This window comes from Brachyhypopomus gauderio, chromosome 19 (genome assembly GCF_052324685.1).
Source record: "Brachyhypopomus gauderio isolate BG-103 chromosome 19, BGAUD_0.2, whole genome shotgun sequence".
Classification (NCBI taxonomy): domain Eukaryota; kingdom Metazoa; phylum Chordata; class Actinopteri; order Gymnotiformes; family Hypopomidae; genus Brachyhypopomus; species Brachyhypopomus gauderio.
In genome coordinates this window covers 14581140-14607613 of record NC_135229.1, presented here as the reverse complement: position 1 = coordinate 14607613, position 26474 = coordinate 14581140, and the positions used below count along the sequence as shown (strand labels likewise).

Genomic DNA, 26474 nt, shown 5'->3' with positions numbered 1-26474 from the left:
TTTTAGTATTATGCCTGCACAAATTACGCCACCTTAAGCCATCTAGTGTCTTCAGGGATGCAGCAGGATTACACTTATGAATCATTTCAAGATTATCTACAGCAAAGATGCCGATTTGGTATATTACAACAGCAATCATAAAGCCTACATTTACTAAACTAAATATTTTCATTCATAACATTTTTATATACAATTTCAGGGCTACAACCATTTAAACTCTTCTACACTTAATATTATTACCATTATTACTAGTTAATCATTTACAGCAAGCTAATTGTATATTTACCTTATATTCAAACTTAAAATAACTGAAGGAATGACAATATTTCAGGAAGCTTAAGACAACTTTGGAGGGGCAAAGGGAAAGGTAGTTTATTTTTTTTTAACCAAATTATACAATACTTTCAAAACCATTTTAGAACATACCAATTACAATAGAGTGGGCTTTACGTTTGTTTCACGGTGACATTTAAAAAGGTTGGGACGATATTCAAACCAAATTATCAGGGAAATGTAGAGACTTTTACACACTCACGTGAGGAAAGAAATAGAAACTAAAAACATTATCTCATTATATAATATATACATAGGCAATACTTGGAATACGCTGCAGCAGGTATCCACACATCAGTCTGCGGAGGAAAGACTTGAGTCTGAACACCTGTGGCTTAAATATTAGTTTTGGTAAGAGGTCTATAATATATTGTTTGGCTTAGATATACAATTACAAATGTGTGTGTGTATATACACACACACACACACACACACACACACACACACACACAGAGAGAGACGGGGGGGGGGGGGGGGGGGGGGTGTGTAAAAGTCCCTTCACATTTTGTTCCTTTGTTTCCTTTTTGTTGCACATAAAGCTTGTTTTCACCCTCTACACTGTGCATTATACAAAATAAGTGTCATGTGCAAGATCACTGGCAGATTGCACAGTGCAGGGGATCCAACATGCTGTAGTCTTTTTTTTATTTTTTTTTAACAAAAATAATTTCAGCATTTTAAACTAAGCCACGTCTTGAGCATGACTTACATTCAGTGTTACTACTAAAAATACTTTATCAGCAAGGTTGAAATAACCCTGCACAATGTACAATATGCTACAATGTTTTATACATTTCATTATTTACATGGCTCTATTACAAATAACCCAAGTTTTCAGCTTTGTTTTGTCATCTTTCCGATGGCCGTTAATACTCTTATGCAGGAAGTACCATCACACTCACATACTACAATGTCAAAGATAAGTGAAAGGGAGGAATTTCATACCCATGACAGAGGAAAAAAAAACCACAATCTTTAGACACTTTGTTAAGCTCTTGTGCTTTTGAGCACAATTTAACACCAGTGCAAACTGGACACCAAGCGCAAAAGGAGAGAATGCATAAAGACTTGGCAGGCTTCAAGTTATGATTTCCATCTGAAAGTAAATGCCTGCACATTCCTAGCACACATCATAAATGCTTTATTTTTAGTGCTTGAAACACCTCCCATCACCTCAGGCCACACCTCCTAGCAAACAGGTCCATGAAACAGGACCAGGAATAACCAAGACCAGGTCCTGCTGCTTGAACCCCCCGCACGGTCTGCCATGGAGGTGTGGAGGGGAGTGGCAGGGATTAAACTTTAACGATTGCTGATTGTATACAAATAAATTTACCAGTGCATCCATGGCACTTGCGTCCACAGATGAAGCAAAGGGGGACTCAAATTCTAACTACTTTGCTTTAGTAAACTTAAACCCTAAGGATGACCTAACAGGAATAATGCTACAAAAGAACTTACAAACCTTGTTGCATTTCAACACCCATAGTGCAGTGCGCACAGCGCATAAAAAAGACACGGGAGCTGAAAGCACAAGACCCGTGTGCCACAATTACATCCGTCAGTCCGAGGTTATTCACGTGACCAACTCACGACGGCCTGTTCTTCCACATTCATGTTGCCATGATCTCCCTTCAGAACATCTGAGTAGCATCTCCCCTAAACCACAAAGGATACTCACTAGCACTAAGAGTCCTCTGCAAAACCTCCAACATGATTAACACCTCATGCTAAAGGTGTACACAAGGCCTCTATATGAAGGGGAAATTAAAGAGGAGCCTGTGCAGTGCTAATACCATCAAGCTTTCAGCGCCGCCCCGGTGGAAGGGAGCTACAGAAGTCTAACGTCTAACGGCCAGCAAAAAAAGAACAAAACGAGTGTGTCGGAGAGAGACACGGGTAAAGAGGAATTTCAGCTTATCGTTTGTTGAGACATGCAACTCCACCAAGAACTCTCCCACCTACAAGGCTGCAGCTACAAAATACCTGCCAACGCTACACATTAAAAAAACACATTTAAAGATTAACACCAGCAGACATTTCTGCAAAATGGTCACCTCAACACCAATTTAAAAGAACTTTTAAAAGTACATTATATTACTGCAGCGTTCCAGGAGGGCAAGAGGCCAAAGTGAAGCCTTCATTCCATTACTGGCTTTGAGTGGGCAGGGAGAGTCTCACGCCTGAACCTTGAGGAGGGTCTTCAGCTGAAAGGCCATCATCTCACGGCCATCACAGGGGCCCATGGGAAGGGACACCCAGTGGCTGGGGGGTTTAGGCAAAACACTAGGGGAAGGGGGGTCACTAAACTTGGCTCCTGCATAACTGTGGCTACACTGAGCTGCTAACAGGTGTTTCAGATGAGATACAGCTCCATCCCAGTTCTGATTATATGCCGCAACAAAATGCACAGAGGCATTCTCTATGGACACGGCCTGCCGCATCTCAGGAGACCTGGAGAAAACACTTCCCTCGTCACCCCTCTGGTGGCCGTGGGACCCCGCAGGAGACGCCGCAAGCACGCCTTCGTTGGGGCTACGGATCCTCTGCTTGGGCCTGCCAACCTGGTGGGGTTTCCTCAACGCACAATGATCAGGGTGGGACACTGGAATGTTGCCTCGTTCACCACCTCCCATTCTTCTACCGCTGGATGTCACCTTAACCAAGAATGGCAATAACAACATACAGAAATTATTACAGCACATTACTGCAACAACTAAACAGAAACAGGCTGTCAAAATAAAACAGGCGTGCACACAAGTAACATGGATAAAATATTTTATGCTTAGGACATATTTTAATATGCTTAGGAAATATTATTTTTTATATATTATATAAATATATATATATAATAGCTGGTGTTGTTTTGCTGTGCAACAAAGGGCTACGTGCAGCCGGCCCAGACAAGGCGCCACCCCGCCCTGCTCTCTGAAGACGCACCTACCTTTCTGCTGTAAAGAAATCGAGTGCGCGGATGTTTTTACTTCTTAATTTCTCTTCCCCGATCGGGCTCCAGGTCCTCGAAGTAGTCGACCCACTTCTCACTGCACGTCTGTGTCCAACAAGCTCCGAGGTTTTCATGTGCCACCGAGCGACGTCGCCTGGCGGAGCCGAGCTGAACATCAACTCACCTCGGCACACGGAGCTCTCAGAAGCCGCTGATCTGTCAACATCGCCCCACATCAACACATGTGGCCAACACTGATACATAATCAATACATTATCTTATTACTGTAAATATAACTCGGCCGTCTGCTGAGCGGAACTGCGTGTGTTTCACAGGTTGTCTATGTAAACACAGCAGCCCACGACATGCAGTCAGAACTTCATGCGTTTAATTAATGTTGATATTTATCAGGATTACCGACTAAATCAACGATAAACCACATAACGAGCCACAATTTAACCAGACTGCACAAAAACTCTGACCTTTAGTTTTTTTTTTATTATTCAAATTTGACTTTGACGCAAGTGTCACAATCACCGCAACATGAAGTAAAACTAAAAAAACATTTTAAACCATAAATGTGTCTTTTTTTCGTCTGGTTTCTCAAATCTGGGTCACACACACCAAAACAAAGAAACCGCTCACAACATGGCGGCCACGACGACGCTAAACCAACAAAACATGACATTACCGACTTCCTCGGGGTTTGACGGCGATGGCCCTTCGCCTGACACAGATAAGTTATGCAAGCTGTAGCTCTAAGTGAAGAAATTACTTTAACAACGTGTTAAAACAAACTCTGCCACTCAAACCGCAGCTAAGATCTCATCTGCACTTCTCCCCGTCTTCATCTCACTTGCACCAAAATGGCGCCTCAGACAGAATAAGTAGGTCGTTCCTGATGGGGCCTGACCAATAAGCATCGAGCATAGACACAAATCGCCCAATCAAATGCAGGAGGCGAGCTTGTTGCTGTTGTACCTGCGTCACTGTCTCGAGCAGAGAAGTTTTAGCTGTTGTTTTCTTATTTTTTTTATCTTCTCGTCATCTTTAACAAAATTAACAATACATATAATAAATATATAATTTCAAATTCACTGACAGGAACTGCACTTCATTTATTCATACTGGTCAAAATTCTAGCTTTTGTGTATAAATAACAGGAAGCTAATAATTGTTAACATTTTAGTTGAGAAATTATTTTTAGCTGACATAGCTAAATAATAATTGATACTGTTGCAAATAAATGACCTATGTGCATCCGTCAATGCCTAATAGTGAAGTATAATGTAGTTTAAATTAACCTACTGCAATGGCACAAGCAACTGGTGTTTGCTGCTGTTTTAGGCCATCTCAGCCAAAATCTTCATAATTGTGCATCCCTAGACTTTAGGAAGAGGGCCTTATTTTCACTTATATGGGTTCTGTTATTTCTGCAGTCTTTCTCAAGTGTGTGTGTGTGTGTGTGTGTGTGTGTGTGTGTGTGTGTGTGTGTGTGTGTGTGTGTGTGTGTGTGTGTGTGTGTGTGTGTGTGTGTGTGTGCATAAGAGAGAGAGAGAGAGAGAGAGAGGTATACTTTTGGAAGGGCTGTCTGTTTTACTAAGGATGTTTTCATATTATCACATCAACAAATAGGCCAACACATCACAAGTTAATAAGACTCTAATACAGTGCTCCTTTAGTTGAAGTGTCATCGGCCATTTATATTTTTCCACTTTTTCAAATCCAAACAGAAGACCTAGCACTGACGCTGACTAAGAGATGCAAGTCCTCAGAGCTCTAGCTGATAGTACAGCTGGCATACATATGTAAATGTGCTCAACATTTGACCATGTGTGGCTCGTTATTAATGATGGCTTAGAGCAAGTGTATGAGGGATTTGAGGCCATCTAAGAGATGTACTGGAATGTTATATGAGATTGGGTTTAGGATGATACTTCAGTCTGTAGTCCACTGATCAACCTTTCACTGTGGGGAAAGTTACCTCAATAATGCTGTAGTGGAAGAGATTTTAAGAGAATATCTGACCCTGTGTCATAGCAAAAACATACATTATATTTATTTGTATAGCAGTTTTCACATCAGCTTTGTCAAACAACACCTTTACAGATATGACAGTACAAGAAACCAGTGAGCAAGCCAACGGTGATATTGGAACAAGGAACAACTGTAGAGCATGAGGAAGAAACCTAAAGAGGAACTAAGATTCCCCACATCACAGCAAGAACCAAACAAGCAAATCAGGTCAGACTGTGTAGCCCTACCCACTGCATACACTGCTAGCACTGCAAGTAATTTCAGGTGTACCGTGAGAAAAACTGGATTTTACAAACTCGGTAAAAAGATCTGTGACTTGCACTGGAATCCAATCACTCAAGTGTGTTCTGTAACGTCTGCATTAAAAGGCAACAACAAAGAAGTTTACAAAGCCAACAAAGGAGATGATCAAAAACAAAGAAGGTGCTCTTAAACCAGTAAGAACATTATAAGTAAATAAAATGTAGAGTCTTCCACAGAGGTCCATCCATCCAACAGCTCACAACGATTATATTATAATATTATATTTTACAATTATTGCCAGTAATAAACCTTACTGCGGCCTGAGAGTCATAGCTCAAGCAAGCACACATAAAATGTAACCATAGAAAAAACGTTGTCTCATTAAGAATGTTTACAAGCAGACAACCTGCCCATTGCCAGGACTGACTAAAGGAAAGCCCATGATGCAGTGCACCACACATGAATCCTGGACTACCATCAACAAGACTATAAGAGCCATCCAGAAGAGTGAAATCCTGGGAGCAGCTCCCTCAAGCTCCCAGAGGACCCATTTTGGAAGGAAAAAGACATTTGGGGGGTGGGGGGGGGATTGCTTTACAAATGTTTAGGTCCAGATCGCTGGTGAGCAAACTGAGGGTGAGCAAGGACAAACAATCTGGGCCAGTTTAAGGAAGAAACCAAGACTTACTGGGTACCCACTGATAACCAGTCCATACTCCAAATAGCCACTTCACTATAAACATGGATCCTCGGTCACCCCAGCTCTAGGGTGAGCGGGCTGTTTCTGGAGTGGCAGCATGACACTAAGAGTAGATGTATCTCAGTAGAAGGTGAGGATAGATTATTAGGCGTGTCCAAATACTAAAGTATTACGTCCATGTATTAGGGATGTATTGTGTGCAAGGATGGACTCCAATAGATCTAGCTATGGCAGCACAGCTAAAAGGAAATGGCCAGAAGGAAACACAGACATGTGTCTCATCAAACATGAGTGACAATAAGTGGTGTAGTCACAGCATCATAACATCCCAAGTTACCATAACTCTCAGTGGCTGAGAGGTATTTAATAAAAAGTCTGACTATACAAATGTGTTTTCAGCCCAACCTTGTGGGAAGTGAGCCAATTGACCATTTGTGATTTTCACACACTGGAAGTTATCCTGCGCATTTAATGGTGAAGTGTATTTAACAATGAAGATTGTAAACAGTCATACAGTAATAGCCACTGGAGGGCGCACAATTATGCCCAGGTCGCAAAACAAATACAGTACAGCAGTATCCCGGAAGTGATGCAGTCGAATTCAGAATCAATTTTCCCAATAATAAATAATTGAAAATTGATGAATCCGTTCTCCACCACTGAATTCCAATGTTAAGTCCGTCACACGATTGTCCTTTTCATACTTCTCTATGATCCTCTTTTTCAACTCTTTTGTTGTTCTTACCGTTTCTTCTGCTTTTCTCCCATGTTTTTTTTTTGTTTAAAAAAACAGTACAAAAAACAACAAAAATACAGAAAAGCTGCACAACCTCAAAATAAAAAAAAAATAACCCATTGACTAACGCCAACTAACACCATGTGACCGAAACACGAACTGTATTTTGACAAAAGTCACGTTAGTCGGGTCGGAAGTTTTGTTCGAGCTCACACAATTTCTAGAAATATTGCGTGGAACTCCTAAAATGTGGAGAACTGAGACGGTCGAGTAGCCTACCGGGGTTTTACTGTATTAAACATCCAGGCAAATCCATTTTCAAATGCCAGTAAATTACAGGGACAACTGCATTACTGGGAAAAACTGCAACTGAGCACTGTACGTTCCGTCCAAAGCATTTTTGTTTTTTAATAAAGTATTTGGAGAACACGAGTTGACTGGATTTTATTGTTTCCTTCACTTTGTGTTATATTTGCAAAACAACACATTATATTTCCAGAATTATGTTCTGTATCAAAAATGAAATTATAAAATAAAGCCTTAAAGAGAATTTAAAAACGAACTGATTCTGAAAATGATTGTCAAAAGTTTTTACATAAACCGGATGTAGGTTAAAAAGCGAAGTTGCAGAGCGGAATCTTTCAAACACGGATCCTCCAACGAGTCTTAATATGAGATTACGTGAAGTGAGGATTTGGAACAACGTTGTCCTTGAAATGTCCGCTGTTACCTTTTAAGATGTCAATAGCCTACGCTTGTACTGTTTCTAATGAACATTTTTATATATAATGGATTATCATCATTCAGTTGTAAAGAACTCCATGCAGCACTGGACAAGCATTAGAAATTATGGAGTTGCAAAATGAGGCAGTGGACATGTCCCCTGAGCTGGGAACATAATGACTTCATTCAAGGCCCTGAGGCAGCAAACAGCCCCAAACCATGATGCCCTTCCACCATATTTCACTGTAGGGAGGAGGTTTTGGTGGTGGTGTGCTGTGCCTTTTTTCTCCACACGTAGTATTGTGTGTTCCTTCCAAACAACTCAATTTTGGTTTCATTTGTCCAGGATATTTTGCCAGGAGTGATGTCAGGGCCGGCCCTTCCATTAGGCGACATAGGCAAATGCTAGGGGCGCCGTCTGTCCAGGGGGGCGCTCGCGTGCATGCGTTTTTTTTTTTTTACAAATGAACAATTAATAAATGTGAAAACAAGCAAAGTCCACATAATCATAATTTCATTTTTTTATAATATTAGTCAAATTAATAATTCTTATAATAACAACACACGACACCTCTCACCCGCGCGCCAACCCGCCCTCCCCCACGCGCTCTGCGCACCCGAGGGTCCGCGCGGCGAAAATGACGTAATCGCGGTGGCTCCGCCCGTGCGCGAGGGCCTCGCGCGCTGTCGCGGCGCGAGGTCGTGCACCTCTCGAATTTTGTACTTTCGCGAGCGACCGTAGCGTGCTACTCCGCCCACCTCGCGCGACCCTGCGCGAGCGGTGTAGCCGTTATACTTTCGCGAGCGTCGCTGCAGTGTTCTCCGAAACGATAGGTGGCGATAGGTGGCAGTGTATGGGAGGTATTTCCTGCCAATAATAAAACTAAAATGAAAACACTAAAATGAAAATGAAAATACCGTTTTGCCATTTCTTTTTCCATACATGTGTGAAAATATTATGACAAAATTAAAAATAAAATGAAATCACTTAATTTGCAATTTAATTTTTCACTCGAGCACGGGTCATATGTGACAAATATAAAATGAAAATTAAAAAGGAGGATTGGCGCTACCTGCTGGTGATTTTCTTTTTCATTTTCCACTTTTCATTTTCTTTTTCCACTTTTCATTTTCGTTTTCAACTTCACCAGCATGCAAATACATGTAAATGAACAGTAGGCGGAGCTACAACTACAGTACCTCCCGTGAAATCCAGAGAGGGCAGCACAAGCGACATGGCTGACGTTTTATTAGAAACGGCAAATGAGATTGTGAGGTTGGCGAATTGCCAGATTATATATTGCTTAGATGTGAAGTAATCTAGCAGGTTAATAGTGTTGTATGTCGGAATATATGTGAAGTGGTAGAACGCTTAGGGTCTGGATAGCAGTGGAGAATAAAAAACCCTTGCAAAACCGGGGAAAGAACATTTTTACCTGACCAGAGACCGTATATATACACATCAGGCATCAAACGTAATTATGGCTTTGCAGTATTGTCCGAAACGATACGTTAACAAATACGAGCCTCTTGTAATTCCAGGACGAAACATGAGAGAACGTGAAGACGTTAAGCCTGGTTTATACTTTCGCGAGCGACCGTAGCGCGCGACTCCGCCCACCTCGCGCGACCCTGCGCGAGCGGTGTAGGCGTTTATACTTTCGCGAACGTCGCGAGCGTCGCTGCAGTGTTCTCCGAAACGATAGGTGGCGATAGGTGGCAGTGGAGAATAAAAAACCCCTGCAAAACCGGTGAAAGAACGTTTTACCTGACCAGAGACCGTATATATACACCAGGCATCAAACATAAATATGACTTTGCAATGTTGTCCGAAACTATATGTGGTAGTATAAAGAAACACCCCTCAAAAAAAAGGGGAATGAACATTTACCTGACGCATTTTAATGTTGCTTTGTGTTTCAGGTTTGAAAAGTGCTGGAATTTAGGCTAAAGTACATTAAAATGTTGAAATTACGTTAACAAATACGAGCCTCTTGTAATTCCAGGACGAAACATGAGAGAACGTGAAGACGTTAAGATTGGGCGTTTTGAAAATAAACAACCATAAACTAATGTGATAAAAAAGCGAATTATTTCGATTCATTTCGAGTATATGTATAAATATTTAACTTAATTAAGTTTAACGTGCTGGGAAATATTGAAATGGACCTTTAAAGTGACGTACAAGTGCATTAATTCCACCTTGTATAGGTGTATGAACCCGGCAAACATGACTTTGTCCATCGCGCTGAAGCGCGGCGCGCGCGCGAAGTTACAAAATTCGGGAGGTGCACGACCTCGCGCCGCGACAGCGCGCGAGGCCCTCGCGCACGGGCGGAGCCACCGCGATTACGTCATTTTCGCCGCGCGGACCCTCGCGCCGCTCGCGGCGCGTCGAGTATAAACCAGGCTTTAGACGTCTGGGCGTTTTGAAAATAAACAACCATTAAATAATGTGATAAAAAAGCGAATTATTTCGATTCATTTCGAGTATATGTATAAATATTTAACTTAATTAAGTTTAACGTGCTGGGAAATATTGAAATGGACCTTTAAAGTGACGTACAAGTGCTTTAATTCCACCTTGTAAAGGTGTATGAACCCGGCAAACATGACTTTGTCCATCGCGCTGAAGCGCGGCGCGCGCACGAAGTTACAAAATTCGAGAGGTGCACGACCTCGCGCCGCGACAGCGCGCGAGGCCCTCGCGCACGGGCGGAGCCACAGCGATTACGTCATTTTCGCCGCGCGGACCCTCGCGCCGCTCGCGGCGCGTCGAGTATAAACCAGGCTAAAGCAGCCTGGTTTATACTCGACGCGCCGCGAGCGGCGCGAGGGTCCGCGCGGCGAAAATGACGTAATCGCGGTGGCTCCGCCCGTGCGCGAGGGCCTCGCGCGCTGTCGCGGCGCGAGGTCGTGCACCTCCCGAATTTTGTAACTTCGCGCGCGCGCCGCGCTTCAGCGCGATGGACAAAGTCATGTTTGCCGGGTTCATACACCTATACAAGGTGGAATTAAAGCACTTGTACGTCACTTTAAAGGTCCATTTCAATATTTCCCAGCACGTTAAACTTAATTAAGTTAAATATTTATACATATACTCGAAATGAATCGAAATAATTCGCTTTTTTATCACATTATTTAATGGTTGTTTATTTTCAAAACGCCCAGACGTCTAACGTCTTCACGTTCTCTCATGTTTCGCCCTGGAATTACAAGAGGCTCGTATTTGTTAACGTATCGTTTCGGACAACACTGCAAAACCATATTTACGTTTGATGCCTGATGTGTATATATACGGTCTCTGGTCAAGTAAAAATGTTCTTTCCCCGGTTTTGCAGGGGTTTTTTATTCTCCACTGCCACCTATCGCCACCTATCGTTTCGGAGAACACTGCAGCGACGCTCGCGACGTTCGCGAAAGTATAAACGCCTACACCGCTCGCGCAGGGTCGCGCGAGGTGGGCGGAGCCGCGCGCTACAGTCACTCGCGAAAGTATAAACCTTAAGCCTGGTTTATACTTTCGCGAGTGACTGTAGCGCGCGGCTCCGCCCACCTCGCGCGACCCTGCGCGAGCGGTGTAGGCGTTTATACTTTCGCGAACGTCGCGAGCGTCGCTGCAGTGTTCTCCGAAACGATAGGTGGCGATAGGTGGCAGTGGAGAATAAAAAAACCCTGCAAAACCGGTGAAAGAACATTTTACCTGACCAGAGACCGTATATATACACCAGGCATCAAACATAAATATGACTTTGCAATGTTGTCCGAAACGATATGTGGTAGTATAAAGAAACACCCCTCAAAAAAAAGGGAATGAACATTTACCTGACGCATTTTAATGTTGCTTTGTGTTTCAGGTTTGAAAAGTGCTGCTGGAATTTAGGCTAAAGTACATTAAAATGTTGAAATTACGTTAACAAATACGAGCCTCTTGTAATTCCAGGACGAAACATGAGAGAACGTGAAGACGTTAAGATTGGGCGTTTTGAAAATAAACAACCATTAAATAATGTGATAAAAAAGCGAATTATTTCGATTCATTTCGAGTATATGTATAAATATTTAACTTAATTAAGTTTAACGTGCTGGGAAATGTTGAAATGGACCTTTAAAGTGACGTACAAGTGCTTTAATTCCACCTTGTTTAGGTGTATGAACCCGGCAAACATGACTTTGTCCATCGCGCTGAAGCGCGGCGCGCGCGCGAAGTTACAAAATTCGAGAGGTGCACGACCTCGCGCCGCGACAGCGCGCGAGGCCCTCGCGCACGGGCGGAGCCACCACGATTACGTCATTTTCGCCGCGCGGACCCTCGTCGAGTATAAACCAGGCTTTAAACCAGGCTTAAACCAGGCTTAACTTCGCGCGCGCGCCGCGCTTCAGCGCGATGGACAAAGTCATGTTTGCCGGGTTCATACACCTATACAAGGTGGAATTAAAGCACTTGTACGGCACTTTCAAAGTCCATTTAAATATTTTCCAGCACGATAAACATAATTAAGTTAAATATTAATATATATACTCGAAATAATTCGCTTTTTATCACATTATTTAATGGTTGGTCATTTTCAAAACGCCCAATCTTAACGTCTTCACGTTCTCTCATGTTTCGTCCTGGAATTACAAGAGGCTCGTATTTGTTAACGTAATTTCAACATTTTAATGTACTTTAGCCTAAATTCCAGCACTTTTCAAACCTGAAACACAAAGCAACATCAAAATGGGTCAGGTAAATGTTCATTCACCTTTTTTTGAGGGGTGTTTCTTTATACTACCACATATCGTTTCGGACAACATTGCAAAGCCATAATTACGTTTGATGCCTGATGTGTATATATACGGTCTCTGGTCAGGTCGCGCGAGGTGGGCGGAGCCGCGCGCTACGGTCGCTCGCGAAAGTATAAACCAGGCTTTACTATTTCTCTGTGGGGAAAAAGACACCACAGAGTGACATCTCCTCGAAAAGACGTCAAAAAGGCAGAAGTCCTCTGGTGCCCAGGGTAGAAAAAGGAGAAAAGTGGAGGAAGAAAGACGGCAAAAAACAGGTAATAATGGTAATATGTGGTGAATTAACACCATTGGCGAACCGTCAGGGACTTCAACGCCTTCTCTGAAGGTTAATTGATCTTAAAAAGGATGCTTTATCTATTATATGTAGGCTAATATATGTTAATAACGCTTCACCAATAATTTGTATTTTTCCTATAAATCGGCTTTCAAATCCACTTTTCGTACTTGTGCTGGAAAAAAAAACTTAAAATAGTGCTGAAATAAAAAAATCAACCAATCAGAATATTTCACACCGTTGTTTCTAGGTTTTTATCAATCAATCATATTATCCAATTAGAATCGTTATGTAAAATAGTTTTTAAATATTTTTGTGCAACACCTTTATATTTATTGCTTGTTATATGGTAATATTTAAGTCATTTGCTTTTTATTTGTTTCTTTAATAGTGACACAATCAACCCAATGATTGATGATGCAGGGGGCACCAACCAAAATCTCGCCTAGGGCACCACATTGGTCAGGGCCGGCTCTGAGTGATGTGGAACACCCAGGTGCTCTTTTGCAAACGTCAAAAGTGCAGCAGTGTTTTTTGGACAGCAGTGGCTACAATGAAGTGTCCTCCCATGAGTTTATAGGTGATTTCTTTAACAGAATTGCCTTGCTGAAGTTGTAACGCGTTGGGATACGAGGACTGTACCCAACGCGTGAGTAATAATAGAGACGAGGATGAACCCAAGTGCCAGATCGCGGAAAAAATAAAGGAACTGAAAGTAGGTTGACAGAACCAACACAAAACACCATAATGAAACAGGAACTTAACGCGTAAAATTAAATATTGACCGTAGTGACGGGAGAAATGAATGAAGTTGAAAACAAACCCCAAAAGATGCGTAAAATTAACTCGACCGTAGAAACAATACGGGAGAAAATACATGAACAGGAAGGCGCCGCAACAAACAGAAAACCCTTCCCAAACGAAACCAGAACCAGACCGAGAGAATAGAATTTGAGAAGGAAGTACTCGAACAAGATAAGAGAAAGAGAGAGAGACTGGAGATGAGGCACCGAGCAAACGCAACACGACACCGCGGGAAGAAGTGATTTATTATCAAATATCATTTCAAATTATATTTAAAATATTTTATTTCTAAACTACTGAGCAAGTCAATATGCCATAGTGCCAATAATGCCAATATGCCATATGCCAATAATGTTTTCTCTCTAATCTTGGGTCAGTTGGTTTCAAATAATTTTACATTTCATTTTTACAGTGTAGTACAGTGCTGAAATCATATTCATAGTAACTTTTTTGTGCAATATTAGATTTTTATGAGAAACATTGGTTATGCCAATTGACATTTATCGGTTACACCAACTGACGACAAGCAAACGACAAGCAATTGACAATTAAAGTTGAATAAAAAGTGATGAAGTTAATTGATTTAGATGTTTTAATATTACATTAAATATTACATTGAAAACAATCAACAATCAAATGTAAGACGATATCTAGCAGACAGAAGAAAAACAAAATGTCCAGATAGTGGCCCAAAGAAATATATATTTCAAAGTAAATTACATCTTTATTTTGAAATTATCACATTTTTAAAGTTATTCAAACTTCAGAGAAGAAATGAGCGGCACGTATTTTACCCCTGGGCTGCTGCAATGGAGCTTAAAATTTTAAATTGCAGTTAAATGTTCATTATGTCAGTTGGATTTTAATAACATAAATTATATAGCACCAAAATAAGGCATAAAAATCCAGAATTTGATGTATCAGACCTATGCATCTAGGCACCAAAAACACTCACTATTAATTGAAATGATGAAAAGTCATAATTTGAGTAGGCATGGTTTTGTTCAAACATGATATAACTTGGATATGTGGATGCCTAAGGGATTGACATAGACAAAGGAATGTGACCCTATCACGCCCCATCTGGTGCCCAGATCAGCCCCAGCACATCAACCGATCACATGCCACAATAACGTCCTAGATCACAATCACCCACTTCATCAGGTCACACACCTCTCACCTAGTTTGTTCTCCACTATTTGATCCCATAGGTCCCCATATCAGGTGTGTTTCATTAGCCTGCCCACAGTGTACTCCCATGCTGTGAAAACAGAGATTATCGACCTTTAAATAAGATTACTTTCACTTTGGTTTCAATGTCTTAGTAGTGACATTCCATGTGTGTTCCAGACAGATGTTACACTGAGTGCAAACCAGTTCTTCTGATACAAAGCCTAATCTGAAGTCTTTTTAAAAGGAAACATTAGTCTGAGAGCACACCTGTACAAAGGTGTATCGGAGAGGAGTGAGAAATTTGCCCTCGCTCAGACAGTAAACTGAAAAATGTTTAAAAGTACAAAAGTTTAAAAAGCAGCATCTTTAAATGTTTTTCATGACTATGGTCTTCTGCTGGTAACTTTAAGTGTCAGTCAAGTTTGGTTAATGATACTTCATCTGTGCCTGGGTCCTGTTAACAGAGGAAGAATGTTATGTTGTAATCACGGGTGTATTACAACAAGACACATTTGTGAAATGTACTGAACAGCATCAGGCTTCCCAGCAGACGGTAGGCAGAGAACACTCTCATAATTAATGGATCGTCTAGTTCCATCATCCATCGTATTTATGCTTGTCTTATGGTACATGGGTGAGCATTATTATCATGTACATATATAACAGATTTATTTCTTGTTCTGAGTTATCTTACAACTTAGTTAATCAACTTCCATACATTCAAAATTGTGATTTAAACTCAAAAACTCCTTCAATGCATTTCAGAAGAGTAATCCAAACAGCGTATATTTTTCTCTCAATAGTATTAATGTAGTAATCACAAACAAAAATGGATTACAGTGTAACACATACTATACTTACCATAATGTTAGAAACTATTTGGGCGAGACATTTCTGTCCACTTGCGTACCTCGTCATGCCACGATGGTTTTGTGCACTTCTGAATAGATCCACCAGAGGGCTTCAGCAGGAGAAGCCACACTTTAAACATAATGTTACCTGTGTGAAAACGTAATGGCACCTTCCAGTTGCTCAGTGGCCAATTGCACAGAGCTCCATTATACAAAATTGGGGCAAAATGCACCGTGTCTGTAATTTCTTCAAGAATTCCCTTACAACATTCTATTTATATTTGTGATTTAATCAAGATCTAAAATACATGCAGTATTCTATTTTCTATTATTTTCTATACAATTATTATTATATTATATAATAATTGTTCCTCAAGTTAATCTAGATTTTATGCTACAGAACCATGGCAGCAGAGCTGACAGAGGCATCTACAGAATTCATCAGTGATGCTTCACCACCAAGATGCTCCACCACAGGTAGTTCAAACATCAGAACAACGATTTATGTTGGGTTGCCGGTTTCTATTTAATTAACAATCCCAAAACCTACTGTACAAAAGACATATGGAAACTAAAATGTCTCTTGACTAACTCTGATTCTAGTGAGCAATTTTCTGTTTTAAAAACCAACAAATTAGGTTATTATTGATTTCATTGGATCTGGTATATTTAGGAAGGCATATCAGCAAACACTACTAAACTACTGATATCACTGCTGAACTACTGATACCACTGCTGAACTACTGATATCACTGCTGAACTCTAGCAGTCAAAACTGAGACTGCTCTTTCTCTCATCTCTGTTCAAATTTGTTTTACAGCTATCAGAGTTATAATGCAACTTTGCTGCCATATTGCAATTGTAGGTCACAACACATGTGAGATTCTGTCAAGGTACATGGTGCTGAATCACACAGAGAAGATAGTCATCGGCTGGATCTGCTGCCTGACTGCCCCCATCACCTTCTTGGAGAACGTTTTGGTACTGGTGGTGATTGGAAGTTCAGCCAGCCTGCGCAAGCGGCCTTCCTACCTCTTCATCAGCAGCATCGCACTGGCGGATGCCTTGGCCAGCTGCTTTTTCCCCATTAGCTTTTTGGCTTTCCATATTTCCAACTCCTGCGACACCCCTAAAATGTACTTGCTCAAGCTGGCTGGTGTCACCATGGCATTTACGGGTTCAGTGGGCAGCCTGCTGCTGACAGCGCTGGACCGTTACATCTGCATCCACCAGGCGACACGCTACAGACTGCTGCTAACGCGTCGCAGAGCCATGGTGACCATCGTGGCACTGTGGGCCTTGACCATTGTGATCTCCTTCCTTCCTCTGATGGGCTGGCAGTGTAAATGTGAACCGTGCTCCCGTCTCTTCCCCTTCATCGACCGGTTCTACCTGGGCTCCTGGACGGGCCTCCTTCTGGCTGTGCTTCTACTCATCCTGGTGGCTTACGCTCAGATCCTGTGGCGAGCGCACCAGCATGAAGCAGCCATGGGGACACAACAGGCAGAGATCTCAAACCTGAGCCGACAAGCTCGTATGCGTGTGGACATCCACCTGGCGCAGACTCTGGGTCTGATCCTCCTCATCTTGGTGGTGTGCTGGCTTCCTGTACTCTCCTTCATGGCAGTTGATGTCTCTCAGCCTCTCAACAAAGAGCAGCAGAGAGCATTTGCCTTCTGCTGCACCCTGTGCTTGGTGAATTCAATGGTTGATCCGTTGCTGTATGCCCTCCGCTGCGGTGAGCTGAGACGGGCCTTCATGAACATGTTGAGGTCCATCGGCAATTCCAGACCATGGAGAGTATGTGTGTGTCGTCATGGTAATATGGGCTGTGTTTGTGACCAAGGGAGGGAGGATGGTGTTGGATAGCCTGATGACAACAAGCAATATTACTGCAGCTTCTGGAGTCCTAATAAATTAACTCAGTTGGAAACTTTACAGTGTATATTTATATTTGCTTATAGAAAGTTTAAAAAACACACACAAAATGTGATACTTTGATGTGTGATGTGTCATCTTCATACTTCTACAACATTCATATGTCAAAAATGGAACAGTGGCAGTTTGAGAAAAAGATAACATGACTGTCTAATACTCATGTGATATGTATGAAATATTAAACCTTATATGTTATGCCTTTAATTAATACGGTAGCTCATGCTGAAATACACACGTATGAAGAAGTGTTGAATGGTACAATGGTAATGTAAAAAATGCTTTTGAAATACGCTTTTGTCATCTCTTCGTTAATACTACTTTATAAAATACATTAAGGCAAATTCAAATTATATTTTAATTTGAATGACACATTAAAACATTTTTAAAAGGTGATTACCAATGTTATTATCAAATACACTGCTCGTTTTAATTTGTTTATCACAAAAGTAGATAAAGGGTAACCAGTGCCTCAGGGTTCAGACACGTTACTAAAGTTTACCACTTGTAGCTAAATACGAACTGGCACACGCCTGGCTGGATGACACTAAGACAGAGGACATAACACCAGTGTCGCCCAGATTACAAAATAACCAGTGCGTATTTGCTCCAGTCATCTACATCGTATCTGTTTAATAGAAGAAATAAGAAATGAACAATGATTTCGAGGAACTACCTATTTTTTATGTCAGTTAAGTCATTGCCTTTTTTAAAGACTATAGGTGGCTCAGATTTGTACACACTCAAAGCAGGCACAACGTGACATGTTTCAATTCGTAAAGGAAGTTCCAGTTGTAAAGGAAGAAAGCAATTTAGAGGAAACATTTGGACAGTGCACCCCCACACGGACTACATGGTACACTCCTCCATTGTGACGTTCTAACATTTTTACACAACATTGGCAGTTGGCGAGTACAAACCGGTGTGAGTGAGAGGGGGTGCTAACTCGTAGCTCATAAAGAAAGACCAAGGAGTGAACGATATAAGAGCACGAAATCGTCCGTGTGACCGAGGACTAAAGGTTTCCGAGCGCCGTCTTGACCGTCGTTTCAATCATGGCCTGTGGCGCTACGTTAAAACGCTCCATGGAGTTCGAGGCCCTTCTCAGCCCTCAGTCTCCCAAGCGGAGAAGGTGCAGTCCGTTACCGGGAACCCCCGGTACTCCGTCTCCGCAGCGGTGTAACCTACGACCACAAACGGAAAGCCCATCAAACTCGGTGTGCCCTCAGCCCGTGGGAGGAGAGCACCGGTTAACTCCAGGTGAGATAACACTTCGAGCAGACAAGGTGTGTGTTTGAGCCTGGATTAGCTAAGCTAACGTTAACTAGCTAGCAAAGCGATAATAGCTGTGTGTTGGGTACAACCAAAAGCTGTAGCGTTAGCCACACATATCAACATATATATAATATATACACACATACATCAACATATATATACACACATACATCAACATATATATACACACATACATCAACATACATATATATATATATACATTAAAAATGTTGATGTGTGTGTGTATTATATATATATATATATATATATATATATATATATATATATATATATATATATATATATATATTAGTGCTGTCAATTCCAGGTGCCGCGATTAAAAGTCCTCACCAGGATTTTGCTCAGGCTTCCTGGATTGTGTTGATTCCACTAATTTTACCTGGATTGCTAATTAGAAAATCTAGCAAGCTTGAGCAAAATCCTGGTGAGGGCTTTTAATCGCGGCACCTGGAATTGACAGCACTAATATATATATATATATATATATATATATATATATATATATATATATATATATATATATATATATATAAATACACACACACATCAACATTTTTAATGTAATTTTAATGTGCCATATTTTGTCAATTGTGATTTTTTTACACCCCAATCGAAATTTGTCCTCCGCTTTTAACCCATCTGTGCAGTTCACACATACACACACACACCAGTGATTACTAGGGGGCTGTGGTGCACACATGCCCAGAGCGGTGGTCAGCCCTAGCCCGGCGCCCGGGGAGCAGTTGAGGTTAGGTGCCTTGCTCAAGGGCACCTCAGTCATGGCCTTAGGTCTGGGAATCGAACCCACGACCACAAGACCAGTTCCCTACCACCAGGCCATGACTGCCCCAACACACACACACACACACACACACACACATGCACACTGTATACATACAGTTCAATTCTATAAGCTTTATTGGCATGACCATATTCAGTTACAGTATTGCCAAAGCAGTGTTGTTCAACATATCAATATATATCCACACACACACATTAACATATCAACATACACATATCCACACACATCAACATATATATTGACACATCCATACACATTTTAACACACCAACATATATACACACATACACACACATGTATATATGTATCCACATGTGTATAATATGTATATGTATACACGTGTATTCCCTCATTCTTTGTGCGTAGTAGGCGTTTAAAAAGGTTCAATTCTGTTCGCTAGTTGTAAATATATCACGCCGCTGTTGCGTTTTCCATAGTGGGAGTTTTTCTAGCTGTTAGATAATTACCGCAAAGTAGTTAAATTGGTTTGCAGACAATCGCTAAATTGCCAACTAGCTGCTGTTAGCTCTGAGCTAGCGTTATACACTGGTTAGGCTAGCTGCTGTTAGCTCTGAGCTAGCGTTATACACTGGTTAGGCTAGCTGCTGTTAGCTCTGAGCTAGCGTTATACACTGGTTAGGCTAGCTGCTGTTAGCTCTGAGCTAGCGTTATACATTGGTTAGGCTAGCTAGCTGCTGTTAGCCCTCCAGTGCCAGTTAGGCTAGCTAATACAGACCTGGCACTAGCTGGCTAGTTAGCATGGTTAGCGTTATTTTAATGCCAGTTGTTGATATCGTTAGCGTGTTTTGTACTTTTGGTTACTATACTTGCTAGTTATATTTGAAAGACATCGTTCCGTTTTAATGACTAGTCTTTTTGTATTAGCTCGTGTGGCTAACTCCCCACAGACGGACCCAGTCTGACCTGCCCACTCTTAAGTCAGAACGGCTTAGTAAGAGTCACGTCGTCTGAAAAGATGTTAAATGTTGTTTTCTAATGCAGTTCTTGTATATCTTACTCCGGCGTTTATATAGCTGTCTTATGGTAGCTAAGTGGCTAGTTAATTTGCGTGAGCTATGTATATAGATATGCGCTATGTACTGTTTCATGTGAGTGCATCTAGAGAAACATGTGGAGGTCTAGTACTCTGACATGCAGGTACCCCATCACCCCCCCCCCCCCTCACGTGCAGGTACCCCCCCCCCCCCCCCCCCTCACGTGCAGGTACCCCCCCCCCCCTCACGTGCAGGTACCCCCCCCCCCCCCCCTCACGTGCAGGTACCCCATCTCCCCCTCACGTGCAGGTACCCCATCTCCCCCTCACGTGCAGGTACCCCATCCCCCCCTCCTGGCCTAGAGCCCCGGGGATCAATGAAGACGATCATTCTCGCCACAGGCAGCTAATGATGTGTTTACCAAAATCTTTCACTCTTTTTACCTTTATATGGAGACAGTGAAATGTTATTACATCGTTAATTATTTAGCCTTTTCTAAATATGTTTATCCAGCTTGCTGTGAGAAATATTTCGGTGTTTTTCAAAATAAAAAAGGGACATTTGTTTACTATTCATGGAGGAGTCATGTGTGAACACCTGACAATTTTATACCTACAGCTTTTACATATGTCAGAGTCCAAGCCACAGTGAGCAAGCCAGTGGCAAGGAAAAACTCCCTAGAGCAAAGATGTCAAAGCTTATCTCTGGATAAATATCAACCTTACAACTTTAATGTATGTGAGAGGCTTTCATGCCAAACAGCCTATTGAATTGGACATGCTTTGCAGTGGTGAGAAGTGATGTCTGTCCTGCAGTCTCATGTGTGCTGAGCTATGTTCTTCTCGGTAGTGCATACACACTCCCCAGCAGTTCCCCATGTTTAAGTCTTTAGTCTACTGCAGGTCTTAAAGGCAGGGTGGAGCTCTTTACCTCCATAAAGTAGCTAAAGTAGACTTTGAGGCTTGTGACTTAAATCTAGGTTCTATGACGCAGGTTAATGACCGCAATTACAAAGTGTAGTCCCATTTTGGACTAGGCCTACATTTAAAAAGTACCTCTAGTGTTTTAACTTCCTGGCGTGGATGGGAGGGCATGACTTCCCATCATTGTTGGGCAACCTTCTTCTGTTTCAGTGGATGATTAGGTAATTAAGTTAAACACACAGCACTTATATGATGATAAAGCAGCACGTATGATATACGATATACACGACACAATTGTAATGGACCATTCTGCTGAGCTTTGATCCTGTCATGTTAGGTAGCCATAGGATGCCCAGCTAAAAAATTAGTTTCATTAATAACCAAGTGTTAGGAGCTGTAAAAGACCACACTGTGCAGTTAGGCTAAAGAATCACAGTTTGCTTAGATCTTGCCTGTGTCTGCAAGTAACGTGATTCAGTTAAAGACCAAACATGGTCCATGACTGCACAAGAGGGCAGATGTGTTTAAGGTGTTTTTACACTGGCTTGAGTGCAAATGTAATGTGGTTGTCCACAATGTCTCCTAGTTGGTCTAGTTTCACACTGTGCACAGTTATGCTGATTCCCGACAGGTTTGCATGCACCTTTGCCAACAACATGCACTGTGTTGCACTATGATTGCTGTCTTTATTTAGTGTTCCTACTTGCATGCACATAGTAGTGAGTGGCACTTGTTTGTGTGGGACTCATCACTATGCATGAGGTTTACTTAGTGAGGTTTACTTGTTTTTGAGAAGCTGGTCATTTGCTTCTCTTTTCACAGTGCATCATTCAAGCAGGGCAGGAAGGCAAAGTCAACTGCCACCCCACAATATTTAAACTTTTCAGGTTCATATTCTGATGGATGTCAGTTACTAGCAAATCACTTGTTTGTGCACCACCGATGTTGCACGCAGAATCGTTGATGTACCTTCTGAATAAGTATGGTCTATGTTATGTATGTAAATGATGCCACTATTGCATCTCGGGCTACTTTCTGTAGGTATATTCAGTATTCTTAGTGAGTTCCTGGGTTCGAAAATTGGTTCTCTTCACAAGTGACAAGAACAATGCTGTAAATTAGAGTAACAGTCTTGTGGACCAGTACAGACAGTAGGTTCCATATGCCAGCGCTACTGAGATGATGTTGAATCCACATCTTTCACTAAAACAATCAATATATTGTATTATCTCAATATATTGTATTATCTCAATATGTTGTATTATCTGTGTATTGCTTGAGAATGACCAACAACTACATACAAACTCCTTGTGTGTGTGTGCATAATTGTCCAATAAATGTAGACTCTGATACCCACCCCACTTTATCAACCTAACTGGTGAAATTGGGTCTTTCTGTGCTGCTTCCATTTACACCTGGAAGTTTCATGGGAGCAGCATGTGGTTTGCAGCGCAAGATTTCAAACATATACATTTACTCTTTGTAATCAAAGGCATCTCTGGTTAATTAATTCTCTTATTCTCAGAAAACTCTCTCTTATGGTGTAGTGCACCACACTGAGTGTGAGAGACAGCTGCTCAGCTCCCTCCAACAGCCTGATGTCTCCCATTAGCCAACAGTGGGCTCAGCTTGTCACCAGCCTTCGGTAGCCCGCACCTGTATTTTTAGGTCAATGAAATCTGTCTGGATATAATCCTGCTCAAAACACAATACATTACCAGGTGTAAACAGGGCCAAAAGCTGTGTACCCTGTGATCTAATTTGAAGAGTCCTGCATTATGCTTCAGCATCATGATCCTGAAAATTTGACCCAGCCCAGTTGTTTCTAGAATGGAGTAAGAAGTTCATGGATTCATTACACCATCACTGCAGGGCTGCTGCCCAGATTGAATTGCCATGAATGAATTGCTTTCACCATGAAGTCAAACTAAAGGCTCTGATGGTGAAAACCAGCCCATATGTTGGTTTTAGAAATCTTAAGCTCCGGGTGCTGGATTTAATCATGATGTAGGCCTATAAGAGGAATGTTAAAGGGTATGAACATCTGTTTTACCTTTTACTGCCTACACAAGGATGAGTTTGAATGGTAAGGATTGGTAAACTGCATTGAATCTACTAGTGAGTGCATAAGCATGTGCACCTATTTTACAATTTAGGTTAATTCTGTAAAATGAATGAAATGCATGTTAAAGGACAAGTGATGTCTGGATAGAATACACTAGTCACAAATGTAGGGATATTTGTCTTTCGGGTGGATTTTTGTAAAACATAGAGCACACTACAGTGATGTATCTTGAAAAAAGTAGAAACATGCAGTTGTGAGTTTGGCCCATTCAAGACAATGACACCTGTGCCTGGTGGGGTGGTCAGGTGACCTTGCAGGTCGTCTGGGTGGGGTGGTCAGGTGACCTCGCAGGTCGTCTTGTACGCAGGCCACTCTGATGTGAACTGTTTCCAATGGTCTGATATGACACTTGGGTGCCTCTCATCTCCCTAAATGTACCTGGAGTTGTGTGGCTTTCAACTGTGTGGGATGTGGCCCAAGGACGTCCACGTCTTCCAGTCTCTCTGTCGCAATCTGCTGATGACACTGTGTCACTCTAACCTCAGTCGCCACTTCTGTCTGAGAATATCCTGTTAGAAGCCTCGCAATGGCTGGTACTGTTGATCAATAGAGGGGCGTCGTCTTGGCCTCATGATGTCAAAATGAGAACACCATGATGAGGAGGACTGTTTAAATGCCAGTTCTAATTGAACCAGGAAATGTCATGGATCAAAACTTGTTGGAGAACAGCAACTTGTGCAAAAAAAAGTACTGAGACATTGAAGAACTGGGCATGTGCATTAAAAAGTGTAGAAAAGCCAAAAATCCCTAACTTTTTGTTTTGTGAGTAGTGTGTGAGTATATATTAACATATAAATAGTGCTATATTTAATACAAACACTTAATATACAATAAACAGCCTTTAGAAGTACAGTATACATGTACATCTAGATAATACCTGGTCAATGGTAAAACCATATATATATATATATATATATATATATATATATATATATATATATATATATATATATATATTGTGTGTCTTGTCCTACGTGTTTCTTTAATACACGTTTTGCTGTATGACACGTTTTGTTCTTGCCTATACAGAGCAGATCTTCCAGAACATTCGGCAGGAGTACAGCCGTTACCAGCGGCGACGGCAGCTGGAGGGAGCCTTCAACCAGACGGAGGCGAGCGGAGCCGCTGACGGTGCCAGCCCCTGCCCGGTCCTCACCTCGCCCAGCTCACCCTCAGGTCAGACGGGGTCTCCAGGCCTGTGGGATTGTCCTGGCCTGTTCTCCCATGTGCCTGGACAGTGCTTGTTTCTCACTCCCCATCACACATGAATGTGAATGTAGAATAAATGATAGAAGTGGCTCAGTGCCAGTTGTGCATCTCTCACACTTACATACAGGACATATATCCTTCCTGTTGAGGCCAATGTCCATGGTTGAGCAGGTCAGATGTAGAAGTTGCGTATGGTTTGTCTGCCTTGGTATTCTGCAACATTGCAGACCACTATGGTGCATGTGTACAGGTGTAATCTTGTGCTTGGATGTGTGTTGTAGGTGCCTCGTTGCTGAAGAAGGACCAGCCCACATTTACACTGCGCCAAGTGGGCTATCTATGTGAGCGTCTTCTCAAAGACCATGAGGAAAAGATCCGCGAAGAGTACGAACAGATCCTAAACACCAAACTGGCAGGTAGGTAGCAGCACCTGGTACACTGATTTATACTGGAGACATCAGCATGCCCTTTACACCGGCCCCTTTACACCGGCCCCTATACACCAGCCCTCTCTAAAGACCCTGTCTCCTATGACTATTTGTGACTCTTCTCTCCTGTTGTGTATTTGTGATGATTTAAAACTAATTATCTCCTTGTCTTCCAGAACAATATGAGTCATTTGTGAAATTCACACAAGATCAGATCATGCGGCGATACGGTGCCAGGCCAGCCAGCTGTATGTATTGAAGTGTTTATCCATACTTTTGTCTTTGTGTCTGGTTGCATTGTCATTCGTGTAGCTGCTGTGAGTTACTCACATGGCCCACCTCTACCGCCCTTTGTTACAGCCTCAACTTGGACTAGGGCATAATGATCTATTTTAAAAGCTGGGAATGATTTCATAGCGTCTTCCATACTTAGTTTTGTGTAATGTGGCAACGTTGTCATCTTTTGCAAAAATAGCTTCTGTTGGCTGCACTATACATCACTGACAAGCGTACTAGTATCAGTTCCTACCCTGCTGGATTAGCTCATGAGCCAGATAGCAGTTGCAGAATACAACACCTGACTTAACCACTGGTTGAGACATGCTACAGTGCTTATTGGCTTGTTCATGCAGAAATGCTCATTTGTTTGTGTTTTCCCCAGATGTATCCTGAAGATCCTCACGGCCCCTTGACTTCATGGCTGCATCATGGTTCATGAAGCCATCGCTGTCCCCACTTTCCTTTAATCCCTTCCTATTTTAAAAACCGATTGGGTGCCATGGATAATCCACATTTAATCCCCCTGTATTTCTAAATTCTTACTGACAGCCCAGCTATGAGCATATAAGATATGTTTGAATAAATATCCTCTCCTTTTGAAAACTGAATGCAGTGGCTGGTGTGGATGGGCAGCTGATGGACTGGGTGCCACCTGTACAAGAACTTGACAAGTGTCTGAATGATTTTGGACAATCTGCCCCCTACTGGCCACAGCTGCTCCCACACACGGCCTGACTCATCTCTTCTCTCCAACTCTCTTGTTTCCAAACTAACTTAGAAATGTGGATTTGTTTTTTTTTTTTTTTCTTTTTTGAAAAATAAAGGTTGTCCCATAAGCTGCTTGTCTTTTCTTTTGTATTGTTCCGGTTTC

The 26474-nt window shown here is 41.9% G+C and overlaps 3 protein-coding genes across 6 annotated transcripts; 2 read left to right on the top strand and 1 right to left on the bottom strand.

Annotated features, from left to right (window-relative positions):
* Positions 1-346: 346 nt before the first annotated feature.
* On the bottom strand, positions 347-4146 carry pnrc2 (proline-rich nuclear receptor coactivator 2). Its single transcript, XM_076981307.1, has 3 exons — positions 3972-4146; positions 3278-3496; positions 347-2990 (listed from the first exon to the last, which is right to left on the bottom strand). The coding sequence occupies exon 3, from the start codon at positions 2967-2969 to the stop codon at positions 2511-2513; it is 459 nt and encodes a 152-aa protein (XP_076837422.1). The 5' UTR covers positions 2970-2990; positions 3278-3496; positions 3972-4146; the 3' UTR covers positions 347-2510.
* An 8514-nt stretch (positions 4147-12660) lies between these two features.
* On the top strand, positions 12661-17820 carry cnr2 (cannabinoid receptor 2). 4 transcript variants are annotated; one of them, XM_076981616.1, is made up of 3 exons: positions 12661-12764; positions 16013-16089; positions 16478-17820. In XM_076981616.1, the coding sequence occupies exons 2-3, from the start codon at positions 16017-16019 to the stop codon at positions 17479-17481; spliced, it is 1077 nt and encodes a 358-aa protein (XP_076837731.1). In that variant the 5' UTR covers positions 12661-12764; positions 16013-16016; the 3' UTR covers positions 17482-17820. The 4 variants fall into 4 exon arrangements, with proteins under 4 accessions (XP_076837731.1, XP_076837728.1, XP_076837729.1 ...); XM_076981613.1 differs by lacking the exon at positions 12661-12764 and adding an exon at positions 13674-13826; XM_076981614.1 differs by lacking the exon at positions 12661-12764 and adding an exon at positions 15292-15395.
* Positions 17821-18389: 569 nt separating this feature from the next.
* On the top strand, positions 18390-26439 carry akirin1 (akirin 1). The gene is made up of 5 exons (XM_076981617.1): positions 18390-18807; positions 24717-24863; positions 25178-25312; positions 25501-25572; positions 25986-26439. Exons 1-5 carry the CDS (start codon positions 18603-18605, stop codon positions 25994-25996), a joined length of 570 nt encoding a protein of 189 aa, XP_076837732.1. The 5' UTR covers positions 18390-18602; the 3' UTR covers positions 25997-26439.
* The last annotated feature ends 35 nt before the right edge of the window (positions 26440-26474 follow it).

What these genes read in the sequence shown, in the direction of transcription:
- pnrc2 (XM_076981307.1), bottom strand. Translation starts at nt 2,969, where the DNA reads ATGGGAGGTGGTGAACGAGGCAACATTCCAGTGTCCCACCCTGATCAT.
- cnr2 (XM_076981613.1), top strand. Translation starts at nt 13,786, where the DNA reads ATGAGGCACCGAGCAAACGCAACACGACACCGCGGGAAGAA. An exon ending in ACACGACACCGCGGGAAGAA is followed by an intron (nt 13,827 to 16,012) that starts GTGATTTATTAT and finishes TTTATGCTACAG; the next exon opens with AACCATGGCAGCAGAGCTGA. An exon ending in ACCAAGATGCTCCACCACAG is followed by an intron (nt 16,090 to 16,477) that starts GTAGTTCAAACA and finishes TTGCAATTGTAG; the next exon opens with GTCACAACACATGTGAGATT.
- akirin1 (XM_076981617.1), top strand. Translation starts at nt 18,603, where the DNA reads ATGGCCTGTGGCGCTACGTTAAAACGCTCCATGGAGTTCGAGGCCCTT. An exon ending in CTCGCCCAGCTCACCCTCAG is followed by an intron (nt 24,864 to 25,177) that starts GTCAGACGGGGT and finishes TGTGTGTTGTAG; the next exon opens with GTGCCTCGTTGCTGAAGAAG. An exon ending in CCTAAACACCAAACTGGCAG is followed by an intron (nt 25,313 to 25,500) that starts GTAGGTAGCAGC and finishes CTTGTCTTCCAG; the next exon opens with AACAATATGAGTCATTTGTG.